The sequence below is a fragment of the Bufo bufo genome, chromosome 9, assembly GCF_905171765.1.
Source record: "Bufo bufo chromosome 9, aBufBuf1.1, whole genome shotgun sequence".
In the NCBI taxonomy this organism is placed as follows: Eukaryota; Metazoa; Chordata; class Amphibia; order Anura; family Bufonidae; genus Bufo; species Bufo bufo.
This window is the reverse complement of record NC_053397.1, coordinates 80,476,842-80,499,441: the sequence shown is the minus strand read 5'-3', so window position 1 is coordinate 80,499,441 and position 22,600 is coordinate 80,476,842. Positions and strand designations below refer to the sequence as shown.

The 22,600-nt window shown below is 42.8% G+C and overlaps 1 protein-coding gene and 1 long non-coding RNA gene across 2 annotated transcripts in view; both read left to right on the top strand.

Annotated features, from left to right (window-relative positions):
- Positions 1-13,873, top strand: part of LOC120979707 (pancreatic alpha-amylase-like) — a 163,144-nt gene extending 149,271 nt beyond the window's left edge. Inside the window, exons 8-10 of the mRNA XM_040408641.1 lie at positions 251-372; positions 967-1,092; positions 13,648-13,873. Of these exons, the coding sequence (XP_040264575.1) occupies positions 251-372; positions 967-1,092; positions 13,648-13,837 (438 nt within the window). The 3' untranslated portion in view covers positions 13,838-13,873. The remainder of the gene's footprint in view (positions 1-250; positions 373-966; positions 1,093-13,647) is intronic.
- Positions 6,463-8,451, top strand: LOC120979709. The gene is made up of 3 exons (XR_005774364.1): positions 6,463-6,499; positions 6,901-7,031; positions 8,300-8,451. It is a non-coding gene; the product is annotated as an uncharacterized LOC120979709 (long non-coding RNA).
- Positions 13,874-22,600: the final 8,727 nt, after the last annotated feature.

Sequence of the window (22,600 nt, the reverse complement as noted above, 5' to 3'; positions counted from 1 at the left end):
AAAAAAACTTGTCTTCTCTCCCTTGTTTGAACTTCATGTTTTTTCAAGAGTAATAACTATTCAATGCCTCATGCATGTCACTTGATTATGCTAGCCACCTATAGTGAGGAACATATTCTTAGGGGTCAGATACCATCTTTAATGGCAGAATGATCAATTCAAATACATTAAAATTAAAAAATAATAATGTTCTTACATAGATAAAAAAATAGATAAAAGAATAAAATTATCTGTTAATTAACATCTGCAGGATACAAATGACTGGATTGGACCACCAAGCTACAGTAATGGGTCCACTAAAGCTGTCACTCTCAATGAAGATACCACTTGTGGTAATGGCTGGGTTTGTGAGCACAGATGGAGACAAATAAAGTAAGCTATACAATTTATAGACATAGTAATCAATAGATCTGGCAATGTAAATAAATAAAAAAATTTGTTCAAAGGGGTTATTTCATAAATATAAAAAATATAAAAATAAGCATCATATAGCACATGACAAACAGTCCTGTACCTCACATGGATCCAGAGTGCCCCCCATTCATTACTGGAATTGCTCTGCTAGAATTTTTTCTAGCTGGCAGCTCAGGGGATGTGTCCTTTCTCAGAGGGTGTCCTTAACTGCCACAGTTCCAAGCAGAATATATGACTGGTGGCAGTTGAAGGTTGGAAATAAGCATATGCGACGACCTCAGCAAGGTGGGCAGAGATATAAGGAAAGGAAAAACAGCAGGTGGCGCTATACAGATACATTTTATTGAATAACTAACTATACAAAATGTTTAATTATATGCATTGAAGAAGTATTCAGATCCAGGTGCTGGTTTAAAAAATTTGGAAAATCCCTTTAATGAATTTTCTACGTAAAATATAAATGAATATCTGTAGTTTACTTGATGGGTATGGACTGGTAAAGTTCGAATAGCTAAAGGAATTTTTCATAATCTGTATTTGATTATTTTGTAGGAACATGGTCATCTTCCGTAATGTTGCTAATGGTCAAGCTCTCACTAATTGGTGGGACAATGGAGAAAACCAGGTTGCTTTTGGACGTGGAAGTGCAGCATTTATTGTGTTTAACAATGATATATGGTGAGTGAGGTTTTTCAAGCAGCTTAAGAACAGTTTACTGCACACTAAAAGCACATTTACAAGGGTTAATGATTATTCCTGTTTGGACACTATTTTTTAGTGACTAGATAAGAATATTGCAGTATAAAATGTGTGAAATTTATTAAAGTGATAGTGCAAATTATTGGTGTCAGTGTACAATATGCCTAGTGAAGTGCATCTGCTAATCATGCTACTTGCACCAAATCCAGAAAATGAATGTATATAATCAAATAAAGTAACAATTGCATAATAAAGTGTCTCAATGACCTACAATCAGCTCAACAGTTCATTCATATTTTTCCTAAACCAAATTATAATGTGTCCATTAGAAACATCTGATTAGCACCCCATTACTCACCCCAAAGCGGGTTATGCTATCTGTATGACACAGATCCCACTATTGCACACCTCAAAGAGACTACATAGGAGAAGGGACACAGTCCCATTTTTCTCAAAAGAAAAAGTTTTGATACCGTGTAAGCCGGTAGTGAGAAGTCATGATGCTCTCCAAAAGAGAAACAATATAAAATATTGTAATTTGATACCATTTAATGGCTAACTAAAATAAATTATGTTATAAGGCAAGCTTTTGAGACTCTAAGGTCCCTTCTGGTCTGAAGAAGGGACCTCAGAGTCTCGAAAGCTTGCTTTATAACATCATTTATTTTAGTTAGCGATTAAAAGGTATTACATTACAATATTTTATATTGTTTCTGTTTTGGAGAGCATCAAGACTTCATTTAACTTAAGTAACTTCAAAAGAGCCATAAATAAAAATGTTGTCAGCCCTGAAAATGATAGAATTATGTAAAATAGCCAGGAACCAATAACAGACAACATTATAATTTTAACATCATTATTATAAACTATGTCAGCTCCGCAAATATTCCAGAACAGGAATGAGAATTGGATCCCGCATCCAGGTAAGTGCTTGAATCAGACCAAATGTATATCAAGGTAAAAAGACAAAAAAATATATAATAATAATGATAATAATAATAATAATAATAATAATAATAATAATAAAAAATATATATAATTTAATAAAGTTCAGTACACAGTAAACACCCATGAGAAAATCAAGATGCACAAGCCTAAAAATGAACTTGATATGGTAGAATCTAATTGAATAGCTGCAAAAAATAATCAATATTAAGGACTTTGATGCAGACAATCAAGTAAGCTAATTAATTCGGCTTCACATATCTTCAGTATCTGTTCTCTGTTCCCTCCTCTTCTAAAGGGCAGGATATGATCAATAATACAAAATCTCAGTTTATTCACAGGATGTTCAGCTACTTTAAAATGTGCAGAAACTGCTAATTCCCATTTACACATGTGGATGGAGGGCTTATGATTGTTCAAACAACTCCTTGCCCCAGTTGTCTCCCCCCCTGCACATAAATAAAAGAAGCACTCCCACCAGGTGCATGGCTATAGTGGAAGCAGGGGAAGCGGCTGCTTTGCGGCACAAAGTCAGAAGGGGCCCACCCAGGAGGAATTCTAAAAGATTTTATTGTCAGGGCCCCCTCACGAGTGTTATACTATGATATTATATACAGTGACAGTATATAGGTATATATATACATGACATATAGTATATACTGTATGTGTAGTAAACGGATGGAGCAGTTGCTGGGCCTGGTCTTAGAAAGCGATCTTTACTAGCTACAGGAGTGAGGGCTGCACAGAAGAAGGTGGTTGCAAAGAAGTTGCTGGGGGAAGGTCATTTCTAGTTATGCCACTGACTGACAAAATATTTTATCCTCTGACCTGTTAGAAAGATTGTTGATGTAAACTGTAATGAAGGTAATGTTCTTACCAGTGACTGTATTTGGGCATTATCCCCTCTCTTCCAATCCTCAGCTGTGTCAGACTTTCCAACTAGCACAGCATCTTATTTGTGGACAGGAAGCCATTTTCTCTATGTATTCCCATGGAACCCTCAATGTCAGTCTTATAGGAATGAATCGAGAAGTAACTGACTTTCTGCCCTGTGTCAGTACCGCGCTGGAGCGACGGGTAAACATGGCGCCCGCTCGCGCTTGCAAAGGCCATCATGGCCGGTGGGTCTCCGCTGTTTCAAATAGCAGAGACCCGCAGCTAATGACTGCGACTGGCAATAATACCGATTGCGGTCATTAAATCCTTTGGATGCCTTGATCCAGTGTGATCATGGCAGCTAAAAGCTAAAAAACCTGGAAGCGCTTCTTACCGTCATCAATGGCGGGTAATGAGGATGACGGTATTGGTTTCAATATGCTGGGTCTCTCTGAAGAGACCCAGTGTATTGGAGCTGTAATTCTTATTTCGCCCAGCAGGTGGCAGGCCAAAATAAGAAATGAGCAATTCAAGTACCATTATGGATCTACAGGGTGGGCCATTTATATGGATACACCTTAATAAAATGGGAATGGTTGGTGATATTAACTTTCTGTTTGCGGCACATTAGTACATGTGAGGGGGGAAACTTTTCAAGATGGGTGGTGACCATGGCGGCCATTTTGAAGTCGGCCATTTTGAATCCAACTTTTGTTTTTCATGTGACACATCAAACTTATTGGGAATTTCATAAGAAAAATAATGGTGTGCTTGGTTTTAACGTAACTTTATTCTTTCATGACTTATTTACAAGTTTCTGACCACTTATAAAATGTGTTCAATGTGCTGCCCATTGTGTTGGATTGTCAATGCAACCCTCTTCTCCCACTCTTCACACACTGATAGCAACACCGCAGGAGAAATGCTAGCACAGGCTTCCAGTACCCGTAGTTTCAGGTGCTGCACATCTCGTATCTTCACAGCATAGACAATTGCCTTCAGATGACCCCAAAGATAAAAGTCTAAGGGGATATGCGAATTTGCTATATGATGATGTGTTTCCCTCTTTATGCACTGAAGCTGGCACGTTCCCTGAGTTTTTCCAGCAAGATGGTGCACCACCACATTATGGGTGTCAGGTTAGAGTATTCCTAGATGAACAGTTTCCTGGAAAGTGGATTGGTCGTCGTGGGCCAGTTGAATGCTGCTTTCCACCCCTCAAGGTGCGTACAATTGTTCCATCACTGGAGTACCTAAAAAACTCATGTCCCTTCTCTAGTGAGTATGTCATCTCTTTAAGGTGTGCAATATTGGGCTCAGTGTCATATACATAGTATGACCCATTTTGTGCCCTTTTGGGCAGTAGTGTTCATGGTCCAACTGTCTCACCACTATGCGTGAACAGAGGGTCTCTTTTGGTCCACTCTACTGCGCAGGTGTGGGTGCCAGGGGTTACCACAAGGATATTCTGCAGCTTCACTATGGGGTTCTGACCTTGCATTTTCCGGACATGTGCAATGGATTTAGCTATATGCTGCATTATTTAAATGGACAATGGGTTTACTTTTTGTTCTGTTCCCAAGGAGTGTTTACTTATAATATTTTTTATATAAATGTAACTTTATGAAGAATATGATTGAACTCTTAAGCTTATTGTGGGTCATTAGCATAAATTATTATGTACTTTATCCATTAATTTTTTTGCATTTTGTATGTATATTTTAGTGTTTTCATTAAATTAGTTTAATTAAAGGGGTTGTCCACTTTATTTATATTGATGACATATCCTCAATATATCATCAATATCAGATAGGCGGGGGTCAGACTCCCTGCTCCCCCGCTGATCAGCTGTTTGAAGAGAAGGCTGAGCTCCTGCAAGAGCTGCCTTCTCTTCATTGTTCACCTGCTCTCCTTCACAACCACAGCGGTGAGTTGTAATTACAAGTAAGCAATCCCATTCACATCTATGGGATGGTTCCTTTCTATAGACTTAAATAGAAAGGAGCCGTTCCATAGAATGAGTGTCCTTCTCTTCAAACACCTGATCTGACATTGAGGATATTCTGCCGTATTTGCTGCCACCTGCTGGTGAACCAGGCACATTACACGTGAACATATTTGCAAAATAGGATATGCACAGTGTTTGGACCTGGAATAAATACACATGATGACATGAGATTAACCAGTAAAGACAGTAGCGAGGTGCAAAGGTGGCAATGCCACTCTGAGGCTTTACATTAGCGTTCAGCTGTCCATCCCCCAAACACTGGAGAGAAAGAGGAAGTACCCCCCTACCCACCCGCGATCCCTGGCCCTAAATGCCAGCATTTCAAAATTCCAGGCCTTTGAAATGCTGACATTCCGTCTGGTGGAGACAGAGACTTTTATTAACCTTATTACTATCCGCCACTACTTTTCAATGCGAGCCATCTCTGCCCTGCACAACCAAGTGGCGGACAAAATCAGGAGTGCACTGCCAACACCATATGTGGCAAGGTCCACATTACTACCGATACGTGGACCAGTAAGCACGGGTAGGGAAGTTATATCTCCCTAACTGCACACTGGGTAAATGCAGTGGCGGCTGGACATGAGGCGCATAGCAGTTTGGCACATGTCCTACCGGCACCGAGGATTGCAGGACATTTCTCGCTGCCTCCTCCTCCTATTCCGCTTCCTCATCTACCGCCTTCTCATCCGGTCAGCGTAACACCTTCACTACCAACTTCAGCACAGCCAGGTGGAAACGACAGCAGGCTGTTTTGAAATTCATCTGTTTCGGGGAAAAAAAACCACACCACGCAGGAGCTGTGGACGGGCATAGAAAAACAGACCGATGAGTGGTTAGTGCCGCTGAGCCTCAAGCCTGGCATTGTGGTGTGCAAAAAAGGGCGAAATCTTGTAGCAGCTCTGGGGCTAGCAGTTTTGACGCACATCCCTTGCCTGGCGCATGTGCTGAATTTGGTGGTGCAGAGGTGCCTGAAAAATTACCCCGATATCTCAGAGCTGCAAGTGCGTGCCGTTTGTGCACGCTTTCGGCGTTCTCACCCTTCTGCTTCTCGCCTGCCTGCTCTCTAGCGTAACTTCGGCCTTCCCGCTCACCGCCTCATATGCGACGTACCCACAAGGTGAAACTCCACCTTGCACATGCTGGAGAGACTGTGCGAGCAGATGCAGCAGACGATAGTGGAGTTTCAGCTGCAGCACACACGGGTGAGTTGCTCTGCGGAACAGCACCACTTCACCACCAATGAGTGGGCCTCCATGATGGACATGAGTGCTGTGTTACACTGATTCGAGTACTCCACCAACATGGCCAATGCCGATGATGCAGTCCTCAGCGTTACTATCCAACTTCTATGTCTCCTTGAAAAAACAATTCAGGCGATGATAGAAGAGGATGTGGCACAGGAGGAAGAGGAGGAGGAAGAGGGATTATTTCCACGTTATCAGGCCAGTCATTCACAAGTGGCTCGGAGGCACAGGCACTGTTGTGCAGGATGAGGAGGATGATGAGGAGGAGGAACTGTGAAAGTCACTGTTAAAGGGGCGGTCACTGTTAAAAGTGCGGCCACTGTGAAAGTCACTGTTATAGGAGCTGCAACTGTGAAAGTCACTGTTATAGGAGCTGCAACTGTGAAAGTCACTGTTAGAAGGGCGGTCACTGTCAAAGGGGCGGCCACCGTGAAAGTCACTGTAAAACGGGCAGTCATTATGGAAGCCACTGTTAAAGTGGCGACCACCGTGAAAATCACTGTTAAAAGGGCGGTCATTGGTAAAGGGGCGGCCACTGTGAAAGTCACTATTAAAGGGGAGGTCACTGTTAAAGGGGCAGCCACTGTGAAAGTCACTGTTAACGGATAGGCCACTGTGTAAGTCACTGTTAGAAGGGCGGTCAATGTTAAAGGGGCGGCTACCATCAAAGTCACTGTTAAAGGGGTGGTCTTATGGAAGCCACTGTTAAAGGGGCGGCTACCGTGAAAGTCACTGTTAAAGGGGCAGTCACCGTTAAAGGGGTGGCCACTATGAAAGTCACTGTTAAACAGGCAGTCACCGTTAAACGGTCGCCCACTGTGAAAGTCGCTGTTAAAGGTGTGGTCACCATGGAAGCCACTGTTGAAGAGGCAGCCACCGTGAAAGTCACTGTTAAAGGGGCAATCACCGTTAAAGGGGCGGCCACCGTGAAAGTCACTGTTAAAGGGGCGGTCACCATTAAAGGGGTGGCCACTGAAAGGATTTAGACCTTTCTGGACCTCTACGACAACCTTGGTTTGAGACACTGACGTCAGGAGAGATGTTTCTCAGTTGGCAATAATAGACACACACATCACTGAGAAACACTCTAATTTTATTATGCTATAGCTTGGCCTTATATAGGCAGTAGAAAAGTTTGCATAACAACAGCGTTAAACCAATCATAAAAGATAAACATTTTTGCTCATACGCATACTACCGGAACATCCTTTTATGGCTATGCAATACGTCACATATAAGAATGTACGCAGTTGTGCCGAATGACCCTGAATGAGACAGAACATTTGTTCTAGTTCTGGGAGATTCCCAGAATTTGTCCTGAGACAGATAAGTGAACCTAACTCACAGGGGGGGGGGGCATATGAAGTGCGTGGGTGAGATATTATAACAATTCTGTACATCTTAGAGAAGACAAGATTTAGTCACATTTCCCTTCAGCCACTGTGAAAGTCACTGTTAAAGCGGCGGTCACCGTTAAAGGGGCGGCTACCATGAAAGTCACTGTTAAAGGGGCGGTCACTATTACAGGGGAGGCCACTATGAAAGTCACTGCTAACGGTGCGGTCACTGTTAAAGGTGTGGCCACTGTAAAAGTCACTGTTAAAGGGGAGATCATCATTAAAGGGGTGGCCACTATGAAAGTCACTGTTAAACGGGCGGTCACCGTTAAAGGGGCGGCCACTGTGAAAGTCACTGTTAAAGTGGCGGTCACCATGGAGGCCACTGTTAAAGGTGCGGAAAATGTGAAAGTCACTGTTAAAGGGGCGGTCACTGTTAAAGGGGCGGCCACCGTGTAAGTCACTGTTAAAGGGGCGGTCTCTGTTAAAGGGGCGCTCGCCTTGAAAGTAATTGTTAAAGGGGTGGTCACCGTTAAATGGGGGGCCACTGTGAAAATCGCTGTTAAAGGGGTGGTCACCATGGAAGCCACTGTTAAAGGGGCAATCACCATTAGAAGGGCGGCCACCGTGAATGTCACTGTTAAAGGGGCGGTCACCATTAAATGGGAAGCCACTGTGAAAGTCACTGTTAAAGGGGCGGTCCCCGTTAAACGGACGGCCACCTTAAAAGTCGCTGTTAAAGGGGTGGTCACCATGGAAGCCACTGTTAAAAGGCAGTCACCATTAAAGAGGCGGCCACCATGAAAGTGACTGTTAAAGGGGCGGTCACAGTTAAAGGGGCGCCCACCGTGAAAGTCACTGTTAAAGGGGCGGTCACTGTTAAACGGGCGCCCACTGTGAAAGTCGCTGTTAAAGGGTCAGTCACAGTTAAAGGGGCGCCCACCGTGAAAGTCACTGTTAAAGGGGCGGTCACCGTTAAATGGGTAACCACTGTGAAAGTCACTGTTAAAGGGGCAGTCACCGTTAATGGGGCGGCCACTGTGAAAGTCACTGCTGAAGGAGCGGTCCCCATTAAAAGGACGGCCACCTTGAAAGTCACTTTTAAAGGGGTGGTCATCGTTAAAGGGACAGCCATTGTGAAAGTCAGTGTTAAATGGGTGGAAAACGTTAAAATGGCGGCCATTGTGAAAGTCACTGTTAAAGGGGTGGTCACCGTTAAAAGGGGCGGCCACCTTGAAAGTCACTGTTAAAGGGGTGGTCACCGTTAAAGGGGCAGCCACTGTAAAAGTTACCGTTATAGGTGCGGCCACTGTGAAGATGACTGTTAAAGGGGCGGCCACTGTGAAAGTCACTGTTAAAGGGGCAGTCACCGTTAAAGGGGTGGCCACTGTGAAAATCACTGTTAAAGGGGCGGCCATTGTGAAAGTCACTGTTAGATGGGCGGTCACCGTTAAAGGGGTGGCCATTGTGAAAGTCACTGCTAAAGGGGCAGTCACCGCTAATGGGGCAGCCACTGGGAAAGTCACTGTTAAAGGGGCATTCACCGTTAAATAGGCAGCCTCTGTGAAAGTCACTGTTAAAGGGGCGGTCACAGTTAAAGGGGCGGCCATTGTGAAAGTCACTGTATTTAATATAATATTGCAATAAATAAAGACCCGAGTAACGTCGGCTCATCAGCTAGTCTATTCATAAATGACCCCCCCATGTGTTTTTACTGTGATTGCATTTTTTCACTGATAAAACTGCAGAGGCTTTTACCATATTGATTAAACATGTTTCTCCTGTAAAAACATGGTAAAAACACATGCATTTTGTGATTTGTTTGTAAAAGCCAACACAATAGCAATGTGTGTTTGGTCCAGGAAACACACTCTTTGGCCTGATTAAAGGAAATAAATCACCAAAAATTTTATCTGCCAGTTAAAACCAGATAGCAACACACATATATATATTTTTTCTAAGAAATAGAGATGGGCACTCTAATATCCGGAACCACTGGGTAATAAATCTAATATTTTAATAAATTGATATCAATAGCATAAATAATCACAATATCATAAACACAATATCAAAATACAGATAATAAGTTTAAAATAGGACTAATAGCCGAATGAATATTAAATGGTCACTAAAGACAAAATTGAGGTAGATAGGGTTAATGATACGCTGCCTGTAAGATAAACTCCGATTGCAATAGTTAATACGTCGGGTAAGTATTCAGTGAGTGTTCGGTGAGCACCTGCAGATGCTCATCACCATGTGAAGGAAAATTCGTATACGTGACAAGTCTTTCAAATAAAGTACAATCCAAACAGGAAAAATGAATATAAAAATAAACGTTGGTGATCACTTGCAAATCGTGCAAAGAAAAAATATCAATTAATACTGTGAAGTGTTCCTTTGTTTCAAAGATAAATAATGAAAAATCAGGGTGTATATACTACCCGCATTCAAGAGGGGTTTAATGGTGGCAGTTCCACGACTCTAGCAAATGTCTCCTAATACAAATGTTAGCTCCAATAATAATCAATTTCCACGGATTTAGGCAAATACAAAGGTTTTAGCAGTCACTCCTGTTTAAAGTGGTACTCACGCTTGATACTGTGATTCAATCTGTAGCGTGGCTGCAAGAAAGGCTTACCTCATGTGTGGAATAAAGAGGTACCTTGCTGGTATACCTTACTGATATACCTGGACTCTATGGTCTGCTTCCACTATTAATCGCAGTTATCCAGAGCTGTCCGTAGTCCACAGGTCTCGCTCTGTTTAATTCATAGACAGAGTTCCGGTCAGTCTACAATGGGCGTTTTACCCTGCTCCGGACCACTGGTTTGATTGTTCCAGCTGCTTTTTCTGCTGTCCTTACGTTACCAGACTGTGGCCAGTAGATCTGGTATTTATTCGATTAAAGCGCTTATCCTAGATGACAATCAAAGCCACTGAGGAAGAAGGTAGTAACCTTTGAAACGCGTCTGGCGTGGACGGACAAGAAATTAATCCTGGCAGAAAACAGGCAGAACGTGATTGTCATCTAGGATAAGCGCTTCAATCGAATAAATACCAGATCTACTGGCCACAGTCTGGTAACGTAAGGACAGCAGAAAAAGCAGCTGGAACAATCAAACCAGTGGTCCGGAGCAGGGTAAAACGCCCATTGTAGACTGACCGGAACTCTGTCTATGAATTAAACAGAGCGAGACCTGTGGACTACGGACAGCTCTGGATAACTGCGATTAATAGTGGAAGCGGACCATAGAGTCCAGGTATATCAGTAAGGTATACCAGCAAGGTACCTCTTTATTCCACACATGAGGTAAGCCTTTCTTGCAGCCACGCTACAGATTGAATCACAGTATCAAGCGTGAGTACCACTTTAAACAGGAGTGACTGCTAAAACCTTTGTATTTGCCTAAATCCGTGGAAATTGATTATTATTGGAGCTAACATTTGTATTAGGAGACATTTGCTAGAGTCGTGGAACTGCCACCATTAAACCCCTCTTGAATGCGGGTAGTATATACACCCTGATTTTTCATTATTTATCTTTGAAACAAAGGAACACTTCACAGTATTAATTGATATTTTTTCTTTGCACGATTTGCAAGTGATCACCAACGTTTATTTTTATATTCATTTTTCCTGTTTGGATTGTACTTTATTTGAAAGACTTGTCACGTATACGAATTTTCCTTCACATGGTGATGAGCATCTGCAGGTGCTCACCGAACACTCACTGAATACTTACCCGACGTATTAACTATTGCAATCGGAGTTTATCTTACAGGCAGCGTATCATTAACCCTATCTACCTCAATTTTGTCTTTAGTGACCATTTAATATTCATTCGGCTATTAGTCCTATTTTAAACTTATTATCTGTATTTTGATATTGTGTTTATGATATTGTGATTATTTATGCTATTGATATCAATTTATTAAAATATTAGATTTATTACCCAGTGGTTCCGGATATTAGAGTGCCCATCTCTATTTCTTTCAATATTATTCGGTGCTTTGAGTGCGACATCAGATAGGTGCACCTGCCCATCCCAAATCAGGAGGCAGAGCCGTCCTTTTATCTGGTTTATATATTTTTTCTAATCTGGTTTTATTTTCTGATTGCATATTTATTTCTTCTGTTTCCTATACATGATTATGTAGGCGGCCATCTTTCCTGAGCTGTTCTTAACAGCAGTTAGAAAGCATTAAGAAAATTGCTTTACGGCAGACCCATGGTCCATAGACACAATGGTCAAGAGTGGATCTCATTGACTTCTATTGGAGAATTTTCTAGGCATGCTCTATGACCTGTGCAGAGGTCATTGTATGAGGAAAGAATAGATAAGCTTTGACAAACACCTAATATGAATGGTGGAACAGGTCTTATCTATACACAGAGGTGATATATCCTAATCATTACAGGCAGGTTAAAGGCCCTATTACACGGAGTGAATATCGTACAGCTTCTCGTGCATGCAAGCGAAAATGAACAAGAATAATGTTATGTAATAAGTATGAACGTTTCATAGACGAGCGACATATCTCTTGTTTCTCGTCCATCGTGATCTTTCAGCATGCTAAAAGATTATCGCTATTCGCTAATAGATCATATAATATGGAGTCGTCTACTCGCTAACAATCTCCTACCACCGTCTTGACCAAGCATCTGTCCACAATCTTGGCCGCAAGTACGAACGATTATTGATGTGTATAATAAGCGAAATTTTCGCTACTATCGAGTCGCTATATCTTGAATCGTTTATCTGCTGGTGTAATACTACCTTTAGAATGGTGCATAACTGCAGTAAAGTGATCTGTACAGGCCAAGAAGTGGTGCCTATTAGGCTTAGTGGCCATTGCGAAAACTGCAGGATTTTATAGTTTTTGTTTAAATATAGATTTAAATTAGAATTAAAAATAACATCACCAAAAATTCTTTCAAAATGTGTTTAATATAAAAACGTGATTTAAACAATAGGTCATTTTTTTATGTTTCCTTTAAATGAATTGTCCCATCTCACACATTGGTGGCTTATCACTAGGATGGAACCCGCACCTATCTCTGAAACTGAGCCCACAAAGTGAAGGAGAGCAGCCTGTGCATGAGCGGACGCTCTCCATTCATTTCTATGGGACTGGCGAAAATAGCTGAGCCAGGACATCAGCTTCATAGATGTAAATGGAGAGGTAGCCGGACTTGCGTGGTGTGCTATTTTTGGCAATCCTATAGAAATAATCATCGGGGGGCCGCCCATGTGTGGTCTGCTCTCCTTCTCTTTGCGGACTCCGTTCTAGAGTTGGGTGCAGGTCCCAGGGGTGGGACATGAACCTTTCAGACATTGATGGCATATGCTAGTGATATTCCACCATTGTGTAAGATGGGCCAACCCCTTTAAGGTCAGTTTCACAAGAGCCGCATTTCTTGGACCGAATGTTGCGCCTCTGGAATTCACAAAGTCATAATGATTTATAATTCTATGAGTTCCTGCCTGTTTGCAAGTCTACTGTGATGTACTCACGGCATAACGGTACGTACAATAGAACAGTGGTGGGGCAGGAACTTTCAACATCACATATTATTATGATGCTGTGGGTTCGGGTCAGAGGCACAATGTTCGGTCCAGAAAATGTGGCAATTTTTTGGAGTGTTTTTCGTAGACTGTGAAAACTGAGCTTTTACATGAATCAATAATCAGGCCAATCATTGGAGATGAGCATTTGTATAAACATTTGTTCCAAATAACTGGCTTGTGTAAAGGTGCCAGCGATCACCCAGTTTACTCGTTTATCGGGTGATCGTGTCTTTCAGAGGGTGCCTAAATTCATTGCTTCTGGGCTACAGAATGTGTAAGGCAAACAGTGATCTGATACTCAGGAACAATGATTTTCAAAGCCGACAAGTGTTCGCTGTAGTAATCACTTGTCCGCGTACAATGGAGGTGATGAAGATCTCATCTTCACTGATGATAAGGCAATTATATTTAATGTTTGGTTGTCTGAAATATTGGTCTGTGTAAAAGGACTTTTATACAGTCTCTCCTGGTTTTGATTTCACAAAGTGCATAAGAAAAGCTGTTCAAAACCTGTATGGGCCCCCTTAAATTGAGTAAATATTCTTTCAGGCACATGGATGTTACCTTGAACACTGGACTTCCAGCTGGCACTTACTGTGATGTTATCTCTGGAGAGAAGAAGGAGTCATATTGTACTGGCAAACAGATCACTGTGAGCAGCACTGGCTCGGCACGTTTCAAAATCAGCAGTTCAGCCGAAGACCCATTTGTTGCCATTCATATCAATGCCAAACTGTAAAACTGTGCATTACCAATTAAACAAATGAGCATAATGCTTTGTAGCAGTTTTGTTCTGTATAATAAAATGCCGAAAAGAAGGAAAATAATTTGAGACGAGCAAATCGAATCCAACAAAGTGGAATTCGATCCGATTTTCAGGATAAATTTGATTTGACGTGAAGCCGAATTTCCTTGTGCTTCATGCTATTTAACCTGAAATAGTCTAAAAAAAATAAATAAATCATACTTACCTCCTCCATTTGCTCACAACGGGCCAACCACCATCTTGATTGAAGATCTTGTCCGAAATCCTGTGCCTGGTGACGTCTGATGTCAGCACCCTGGCCGGCGTGATGACGCCACCTTAGGGCGTGCGAGATTTCGTGCCAGATGTTCGCGAGCAAATGGAGGCGGTAAGTATGATTTTAAAAAAAATTCTGTTAATTTTACACTGTTATACATGTTTTATACATACTGTTTTACATGTATGAAGGCGGCATCTGAATGGTACAATGATGTGGAGCGGCGCTATCGCAGCTCCCTGTCATTGCACGGCGCTATTCGTCACAAAGTGATTTTTTTTTATAAATTCGGCAAAGCAGCCGAATCGAATTTTCCAAAACTTCGCTCATCTCTAAAAATAATGTAAGCTTCACTTTGGTAACTGAGGCTGTGTGCACAGTGGTCTTATTTCTGTTCTGCTCTATAAAGCCTCATTCACATTCTGTGTTTCACGGACGTGTGCTGCACGTGTTCTCCACTAACAGCACACGTGCCCATTCATTTTAGGCCTCTTTCAAACGACCGTATATTTTTTTCAGTGTTTTGCGGTCCGTTTTTCACGGATCCGTTCCGTTTTTTTGTTTCCATTGTGTTTCCGTTTCTGTTCTGTTTTTCCATTCCGTTTTTCTGTATGGCATATACAGTAATTACATAGAAAAAATTGGGCTGGGCATAAAATTTTCAATAGATGGTTCCGCAAAAACGGAACGGATACGGAAGACATACGGATGCATTTCCGTATGTATTTCCGTTTTCTTTGTGGACCCATTGATTTGAATGGAGCCACGGAACGTGATTTGCGGGCAATAATAGGACATGTTCTATCTTTCAACGGAACGGAAAAACGGAAATACAGAAACGGAATGCATACGGAGTACATTCCGTTTTTTTTGCGGAACCATTGAAATGAATGGTTCCGTATACAGACCGTATATGGAACGCAAAAAAACGGCCCGTAAATAGAAAAAAAAAAAAAACGGTCGCGTGAAAGAGGCCTTAATGTGTTTATTCAGAGATCAGTGTTTTAGCACTGTCCGTGGGTCAGTGTTTTTAGCACGGACGCATGCTCTATTTTGCCCTTGTTCACAGATTCATCACGTCCATTAAGCCTCGTTCACACGTCCGTGCTCAAATCCATGAGCAGGTGGTCAGCGATGCATCCGTGAAGCTGTCCGTGAAGGATCCGTGTTTTTTGCTGTCCCTGTTGCATCCGTGTTTCACTGACACTGAACAGCTGAAAAATAATTTTCAAAGCATCTCTTCTTAATGATCCGTGAAACACACATTAAAATGAATGGGGACGTGTGCTGTCAGTGGAGAACACGTACAGCACACGTTCGTGAAACACTGACATATGAATGAGGCTTTATTGTCTATGGGTCTGTGAAAACCACAGATGCAACACGGATGCCATTTGTGCTGCAATAGTGTTTCATGGATCATTAAGAAGAGATACTTTGAAAATTAATTTTCAGCTGTTCAGTATCAGTGAAACACGGATGCAACACGCACAACAAAAAACTGACCCACGGACCCAACACGGATCCTTCACGGATGCATCATTGACCACCTTCTCACAGATTTGAGCACGGATGTGTGAATGAAGCTTTACACCAAAACGAAAAATCTAAAAGAAAAACCAGATAACTCACGTGACCGATTCAACCAACACCCAACAGATCCTATGGACTATAAATTCCTTTAGGTATTTGTCATGTGACCCTGCATTTTACTGAAAAATTATCTCAGCATGCTGCACTATTTTGTCCTGCATTTTTCACAGAATCTGCAATGAAGAATCTGCAAGCCTCAGACGCAGATGTAAACATGACCTAACGAAATGCGATGTTAGTTTGCCTACTATTCCCACTACTCAAGTGACAATACATGCAAACTTCTAATATTGATAGAGCATTAACAAGAATCCTTGTCTGGTTAATTTTGTCACAAGTAGTGCAGTGATGAGCGAAGTTTTGAAAAATTTGATATGGCAGCTTTGCCGAACTTCGGCAAGAAATTAGATTTGTTACCAATTGCTTTGGCAGGAATAGCTTTTCATTGCCTGAAATGGACTCAATGACTGGCAACTGTGATCGCGCTGTCTAGAGATGAGCGAATCGAATCCCACGAAGTGGAATTCGATCCAAATTTCAGCATAGGTTTGATTCGCTTTAAAGCCGAATTTACTCGTGTTTCGTGTTAGCGAATCGATTTAACAGGAAATAGTGTAAAAAACTAAAAAATTCATACCTCCTCCATTTGCTTGCGACGGGCCGCCAGCCGCCATCTTGATTGAAGATCTTGGCCCCAAATCCCGCGTGTGGTGATGTATGACGTCACCACACCAGCTGGCGTGATGATGTAATCTAGAGCTGCACAAGATTTCACTCCAGATCCGCCTCTTCAAGCAAGACTCTGTCGGCCGGCCGGCGTGAGCAAATGGAGACGGTAAGTTTGATAAGAAAATGTATGAATACGGCATCTGAGGGTTACAATGAGGGTGGGCATTGCTATCATAGCTTCCTGTCAATGCACCTGCTACTTACAAAAAAATATGCTTTGTGACAAAGTAATTTGTCACAAAGTGAATTATTATTTTTTATTCGGTGAATCAGCCGAATCAAACTTTTCATAAATTCGTCTCTAGCGCTGTCCTTCATCATTTAACCCCTCAGATGCCGCAAATAGTGCTCCTGACACTAATAATGTAAACATAATGTCCCCCAAAAATAATTGTGGTAAGCTGATACTGTGCCAAGGTGCCCCCAAAGTAATAGTGTTCTCAAAAGTCCCTAAGAAAAAGTTGTGCACAAGGTCTAGCTTCAAGCCTCGACCGGTAAACTCCCAAAATTCAAATTGCAAATGGACTGATCCCCTGGGTGGGACCAAAGGGAATAAAACTTAACATTTAATCAAAGATAAACGCTAAAACAAATGCAATAGCTGGCTGCAACCAGCACTCTGCCCTGCCTCTATGCTGGATGTTGAATGAGGCATTGGTGTACATTTTGGCCAAAGCGTAATAAGCCACTCACCACATCAAGGTCGCCTCTATGAGTGGTCCCGTACACTAGTACCTACCTGTTATGGGCCATGATAGCCACACAAAATCCAGGGAGCGGAGGTACAGCATGCACCCCAGGCACACTCTGCTTTTAACCCCGTCCGGTGCCGTAACAGCTTTCATCGGATCCAGGGATGCAAGTACCAACATGCATGCTGAGCCCACTATATACTTCTCCTGGAGCCAAATGGCTACTGGTAGGCGCTGTAAAAGTAGACTCAGTTTTATACTGACTTTAAAACCAGCCTGGAGGGCAGACTAACTGGTCAGGTGTGCATGACTGCATGGAGATCGCCACGCCTCCAATATATACTACAAAGAAAAAATGTGGGGGGTTAAGTCAGCACAACCCTGTATGCAGGTGCACATCGCTATGGCGAAATACACATACAAACGCAAAAACAAATGCAATAGCACTCTGCAACCAGCACTCTGCCCTGCCTCTTTGCTGGATGTTGAATGAGGCATTGGTGTACATTTTGGCCAAAGCGTAATAAGCCACTCACCACGTTAAGGTCGCCTCTATGAGTGGTCCCTAACACTAGTACCTACCTGTTATGGGCCATGATAGCCACACAAAATCCAGGGAGCGCAGGTACAGCATGCACGCCACGCACACTCTGCTTTTAACCCCGTCCGGTGCCGTAACAGCTTTCATCGGATCCAGGGATGCAAGTACCAACATGCATGCTGAGCCCACTATATACTTCTCCTGGAGCCAAATGGCTACTGGTAGGCGCTGTAAAAGTAGACTCAGTTTTATACTGACATTAAAACCAGCCTGGAGGGCAGACTAACTGGTCAGGTGTGCATGACTGCATTGAGATCGCCACGCCTCCAATATATACTACAAAGAAAAATAAATTCTCATGGCCCATAACAGGTAGGTACTAGTGTTAGGGACCACTTATAGAGGCGACCTTGACGTGGTGAGTGGCTTATTACGCTTTTGCCAAAATGTACACCAATGCCTCATTCAACATCCAGCATAGAGGCAGGGCAGAGTGCTGGTTGCAGAGTGCTATTGCATTTGTTTTTGCGTTTGTATGTGTATTTCGCCATAGCGATGTGCACCTGCATACAGTTTTGTGCTGACTGAACCCCCCACATTTAATCAAAGATGCTATAGAATAAGTGGCACAAAAAGGACAATTACAAAACACATAAATAGACAAGCCCGGGTGGGCCAGAGACAAAAGCACGGGAAAGATAACCAGTGTAAAAGAGGAACGCTCTCACCCAGGATGAACTTGATGGATGGATGGATAGGTCTTTTCAGACGGTGCCAAAGCAAGAAGACATCATGGGAATCCTCCAATTCTTTCAGGTGGTAGTCACTGGAAACCATGCATAAGGAAGATCGTACAATGGGTTGCTGGATAGTAGGCAAGGTCAGGAACAGAATCCCTAATACAACCCTAAGGTAAGGGAAGGGGCTAGTAGACCCTGCCTACCTATACGGAGTGCTTGCCCCTCAAGGAGCGACCCCGTCCGGATACCTATCCCTGGTGGGGGCCGGTATCCCTAATGTACCCTAAAAAAGTCCCGATGTGTCACGTTTCATTTGACAAAAAATCAGCAGGGGAAGTGGAAATTACAGGGTAACAGGCAAAAGGACGCCTGAAGTTAGCAACAATGGTAGCCAGGTGGGCTAAAAATTGTTACATTTAAAGCCAAACAGGCTACAGGCTATGAGCTAGGCCGTTACGGCCAAAATGGCTCAAAAACTACAAAAAATGGACCAGTGGGACCAAATAAGCTCAGGGTACGGTGGCCAGGCCAGTGGAACCTGGCAACACACTTGTCATCACAGAAAGACCTCAGGTGCTGGCGTGCCAGTGGGCTGCCGTAGCACAATAGGGTGCTATACAGAAGCGCAGTATGGTCACTGTGGGGCCCAAAACGTTGGGTATAGAGTATGGGGCTGTTGGGTATAGAGTATGGGGCTGTATACTCTATACCCAACGTTTTGGGCTCCACAGTGACCATACTGCGCTTCTGTATAGCATCCTATTGTGCTACGGCAGCCCACTGGCACGCCAGCACCTGAGGTCTTTCTGTGATGACAAGTGTGTTGCCAGGTTCCACTGGCCTGGCCACCGTACCCTGAGCTTATTTGGTCCCACTGGTCCATTTTTTGTCGCAGCCCGGCTTTTTCTTCTGTCTTCTTCTTTGCTGTGCACAGGAATAGGACCTTTGATGACGTCACTGTGCTCATCACATGGTCCAATCACATGGTTCATCACCATGGTGAGGGACCATGTGATTGGACCATGTGATGTTACGTCACCACAGGTCCTTAGCCGGCAGCTCAACATTACAGAAGAAGACAGAGATCCGCAACTACGCGATCAAGTGGACTCGGTGAGTTATTTATATATTTTTTTTAACCCCTCCATCACTATTTTACTTTGCATTCTGTATTCAGAATGCTATTATTTTCCTTATAACCATGTTTTAAGGGAAAATAATACAGATCGGGTCCCCAGCCCGATCGTCACCTAGCAACCATGCGTGAAAATCGCACCGCATCCACACTTGCTTGCGGATGCTTGTCATTTTCACGTGGCCCCATTCACTTCTATGGTGCCTGCGTTGCGTGAAAAACGCAGAATATAGAGCATGCTGCGATTTTCACGCAACGCACAAGTGATGCGTGAAAATCACAGCTCATGTGCACAGCCCCATAGAAATAAATGGATCCGGATTCAGTGCGGGTGCAATGCGTTCACATCACGCATTGCACCCGCGTAGAATACTCGCCCGTGTGAAAGGGGCCTTATACTTGTTGCCCATATTAATCAAGTTATTTTGAATTTTTCACCATATAGAAGACAATGATGACAAAAAACGTTCCTCCTCAGGGATACTGGAAGTATCGGAACCAGAGAATGTGCCAAATTGCGGGTGAAACCCATATGTCCCAAAAAACGGCGACTTACCAGTGGAAGCCACTGTTAAAGGTGCAGCAACCGTGAAAGTCACTGTTAAATGGGCGGTCACCGTTAAATAGGCTGTAACTGTGAAAGTCGCTGTTAAAGGGGTGGTCACCGTGGAAGCCACTGTTAAAGGGGCGACCACCGTGTAAGTCACTGTTAAAGTGGCGGTCACCTTAAAGGGGCGTCCACTGTGAACGTCATTGTTAAAGGGGCTGTCACCGTTAAAGGGGCGGCCACCTTGAAAGTCACTGTTAAAGGGGTGGTCACCGCTAAAGGGGCGGCCACTGTAAAAGTCACTGTTAAAGGGGCGGTCACCATTTAAGGCGCCGCCAGTGTGAATGTCACTGTTAAAGGGGCTGTCACCGTTAAAGTGGCGGCCACTGTAAAAGTCACTGTTAAAGGGGCGGTCATTGTTAATGGGACGGCCACTGGGAAAGTCACTGTTAAAGGGGCGTTCACCGTTAAAGAGGCGGCCTCTGTGAAAGTCACTGTTAATGGGGCGGTCACTGTTGAATGGGCGGCCATTGTGAAAGTCACTGTATTTAATATAAAATTGCAATAAATAAATACCCGAGCAACGCCGTATCATCAGCTAGTCTATTCATAAATGACCCCCCCATGTTTTTTTTACTGTGATTGCATTTTTTCACTGATGAAACTGCAGAGGCTTTTACCATATTGATTAAACATGTTTCTCCTGTAAAAACATGGTAAAAACACATGCATTTTGTGATTTGTTTGTAAAAGCCAACACAATAGCAATGTGTGTTTGGTCCAGAAAACACACTCTTTGGGCTGATTAAAGGAAATATATCACCAAAAATTTTATCTGCCAGTTAAAACCAGATAGCAACACACATATATATATTTTTTCTAATCTGGTTTTATTTTCTGATTGCATATTTATTTCTTCTGTTTCCTATACATGATTATGTAGGCGGCCATCTTACCTGAGCTTTTCTTAACAGCAGTTAGAAAGCATTAAGAAAATTGCTTTACGGCAGACCCATGGTCCATAGACACAATGGTCAAGAGTGGATCTCATTAACTTCTATTGGAGAGTTTTCTAGGCATGCTCTATGACCTGTGCAGAGGTCATTGTATGAGGAAAGAATAGATAAGCTTTGACAAACACCTAATATGAATGGTGGATCATGTCTTATCTATACACAGAGGTGATATATCCTAATCATTACAGGCAGGTTAAAGGCCCCTATTACACGGAGTGAATATCGTACAGCTTCTCGTGCATGCAAGCGAAAATGAACAAGAATCATGTGATGTAATAAGTATGAACGTTTCATAGGCGAGCGACAAATCTCTCTTTTCTCGTCCATCGTGATTTTTCAGCATGCTAAAAGATTATCGCTATTCGCTAAGCGATCCGTTTATATAATATGGAGTCGTCTACTTGCTAACAATCTCCTACCACCGTCTTGACCAAGCATCTGTCCACAATCTTTATATATAATAACAAGGAACGATTTAAAAGTGAACGAGTAATGGCAGCAAGTACGAACGATTATCGATGTGTTTAATAAGCGAAATTGTCGTGACTATCGAGTCGCTATATCTTCAATCGTTTATCTTCTGGTGTAATACTACCTTTAGAATGGTGCATAACTGCAGTAAAGTGATCTGTACAGGCCTAGAAGTGGTGCCTATTAGGCTTAGTGGCCATTGCGAAAACTGCAGGATTTTATGGTTTTAAAACGTGATTTAAACAATAGGTCATTTTCTGATGACACGTTAAATGGATTGTCCCATCTCACACATTGGTGGCTTATCACTAGGATGGAACCCGCACCTATCTCTGAAAGTGAGTCCACAAAGTGAAGGAGAGCAGCCTGTGCATGAGCGGACGCTCTCCATTCATTTCTATGGGACTGGCGAAAATAGCTGTTAATAGCAAAGCCAGGACATCAGCTTCATAGATGTGAATGGAGAGGTGGCCGGGCTTGTGTGGTGTGCTATTTTTGGCACTCATATAGAAATAATCATCGGGGGGCCGCCCATGTGTGGTCTGCTCTCCTTCTCTTTGCGGACTCCGTTCTAGATTTGGGTGCAGGTCCCAGGGGTGGGACATGAACCTTTCAGACATTGATGGCATATGCTAGTGATATTCCACCATTGTGTAAGATGGGCCAACCCCTTTAAGGTCAGTTTCACAAGAGCCGCATTTCTTGGACCGAATGTTGCGCCTCTGGAATTCACTGAGTCATAATTCTATGAGTTCCTGCCTGTTTGCAAGTCTACTGTGATGTACTCACGGCATAACGGTACGTACAATAGAACAGTGGTGGGGCAGGAACTTTCAACATCACATATCATCATGATGCTGTGGGTTCGGGTCAGAGGCACAATGTTCGGTCCAGAAAATGTGGCCAATCTTTGGAGTGTTTTTCGTAGACTGTGAAAACTGAGCTTTTAAATGGATCATTAATCGGGCCAATCATTGGAGATGAGCATTTGTATAAACATTTGTTCCAGATAACTG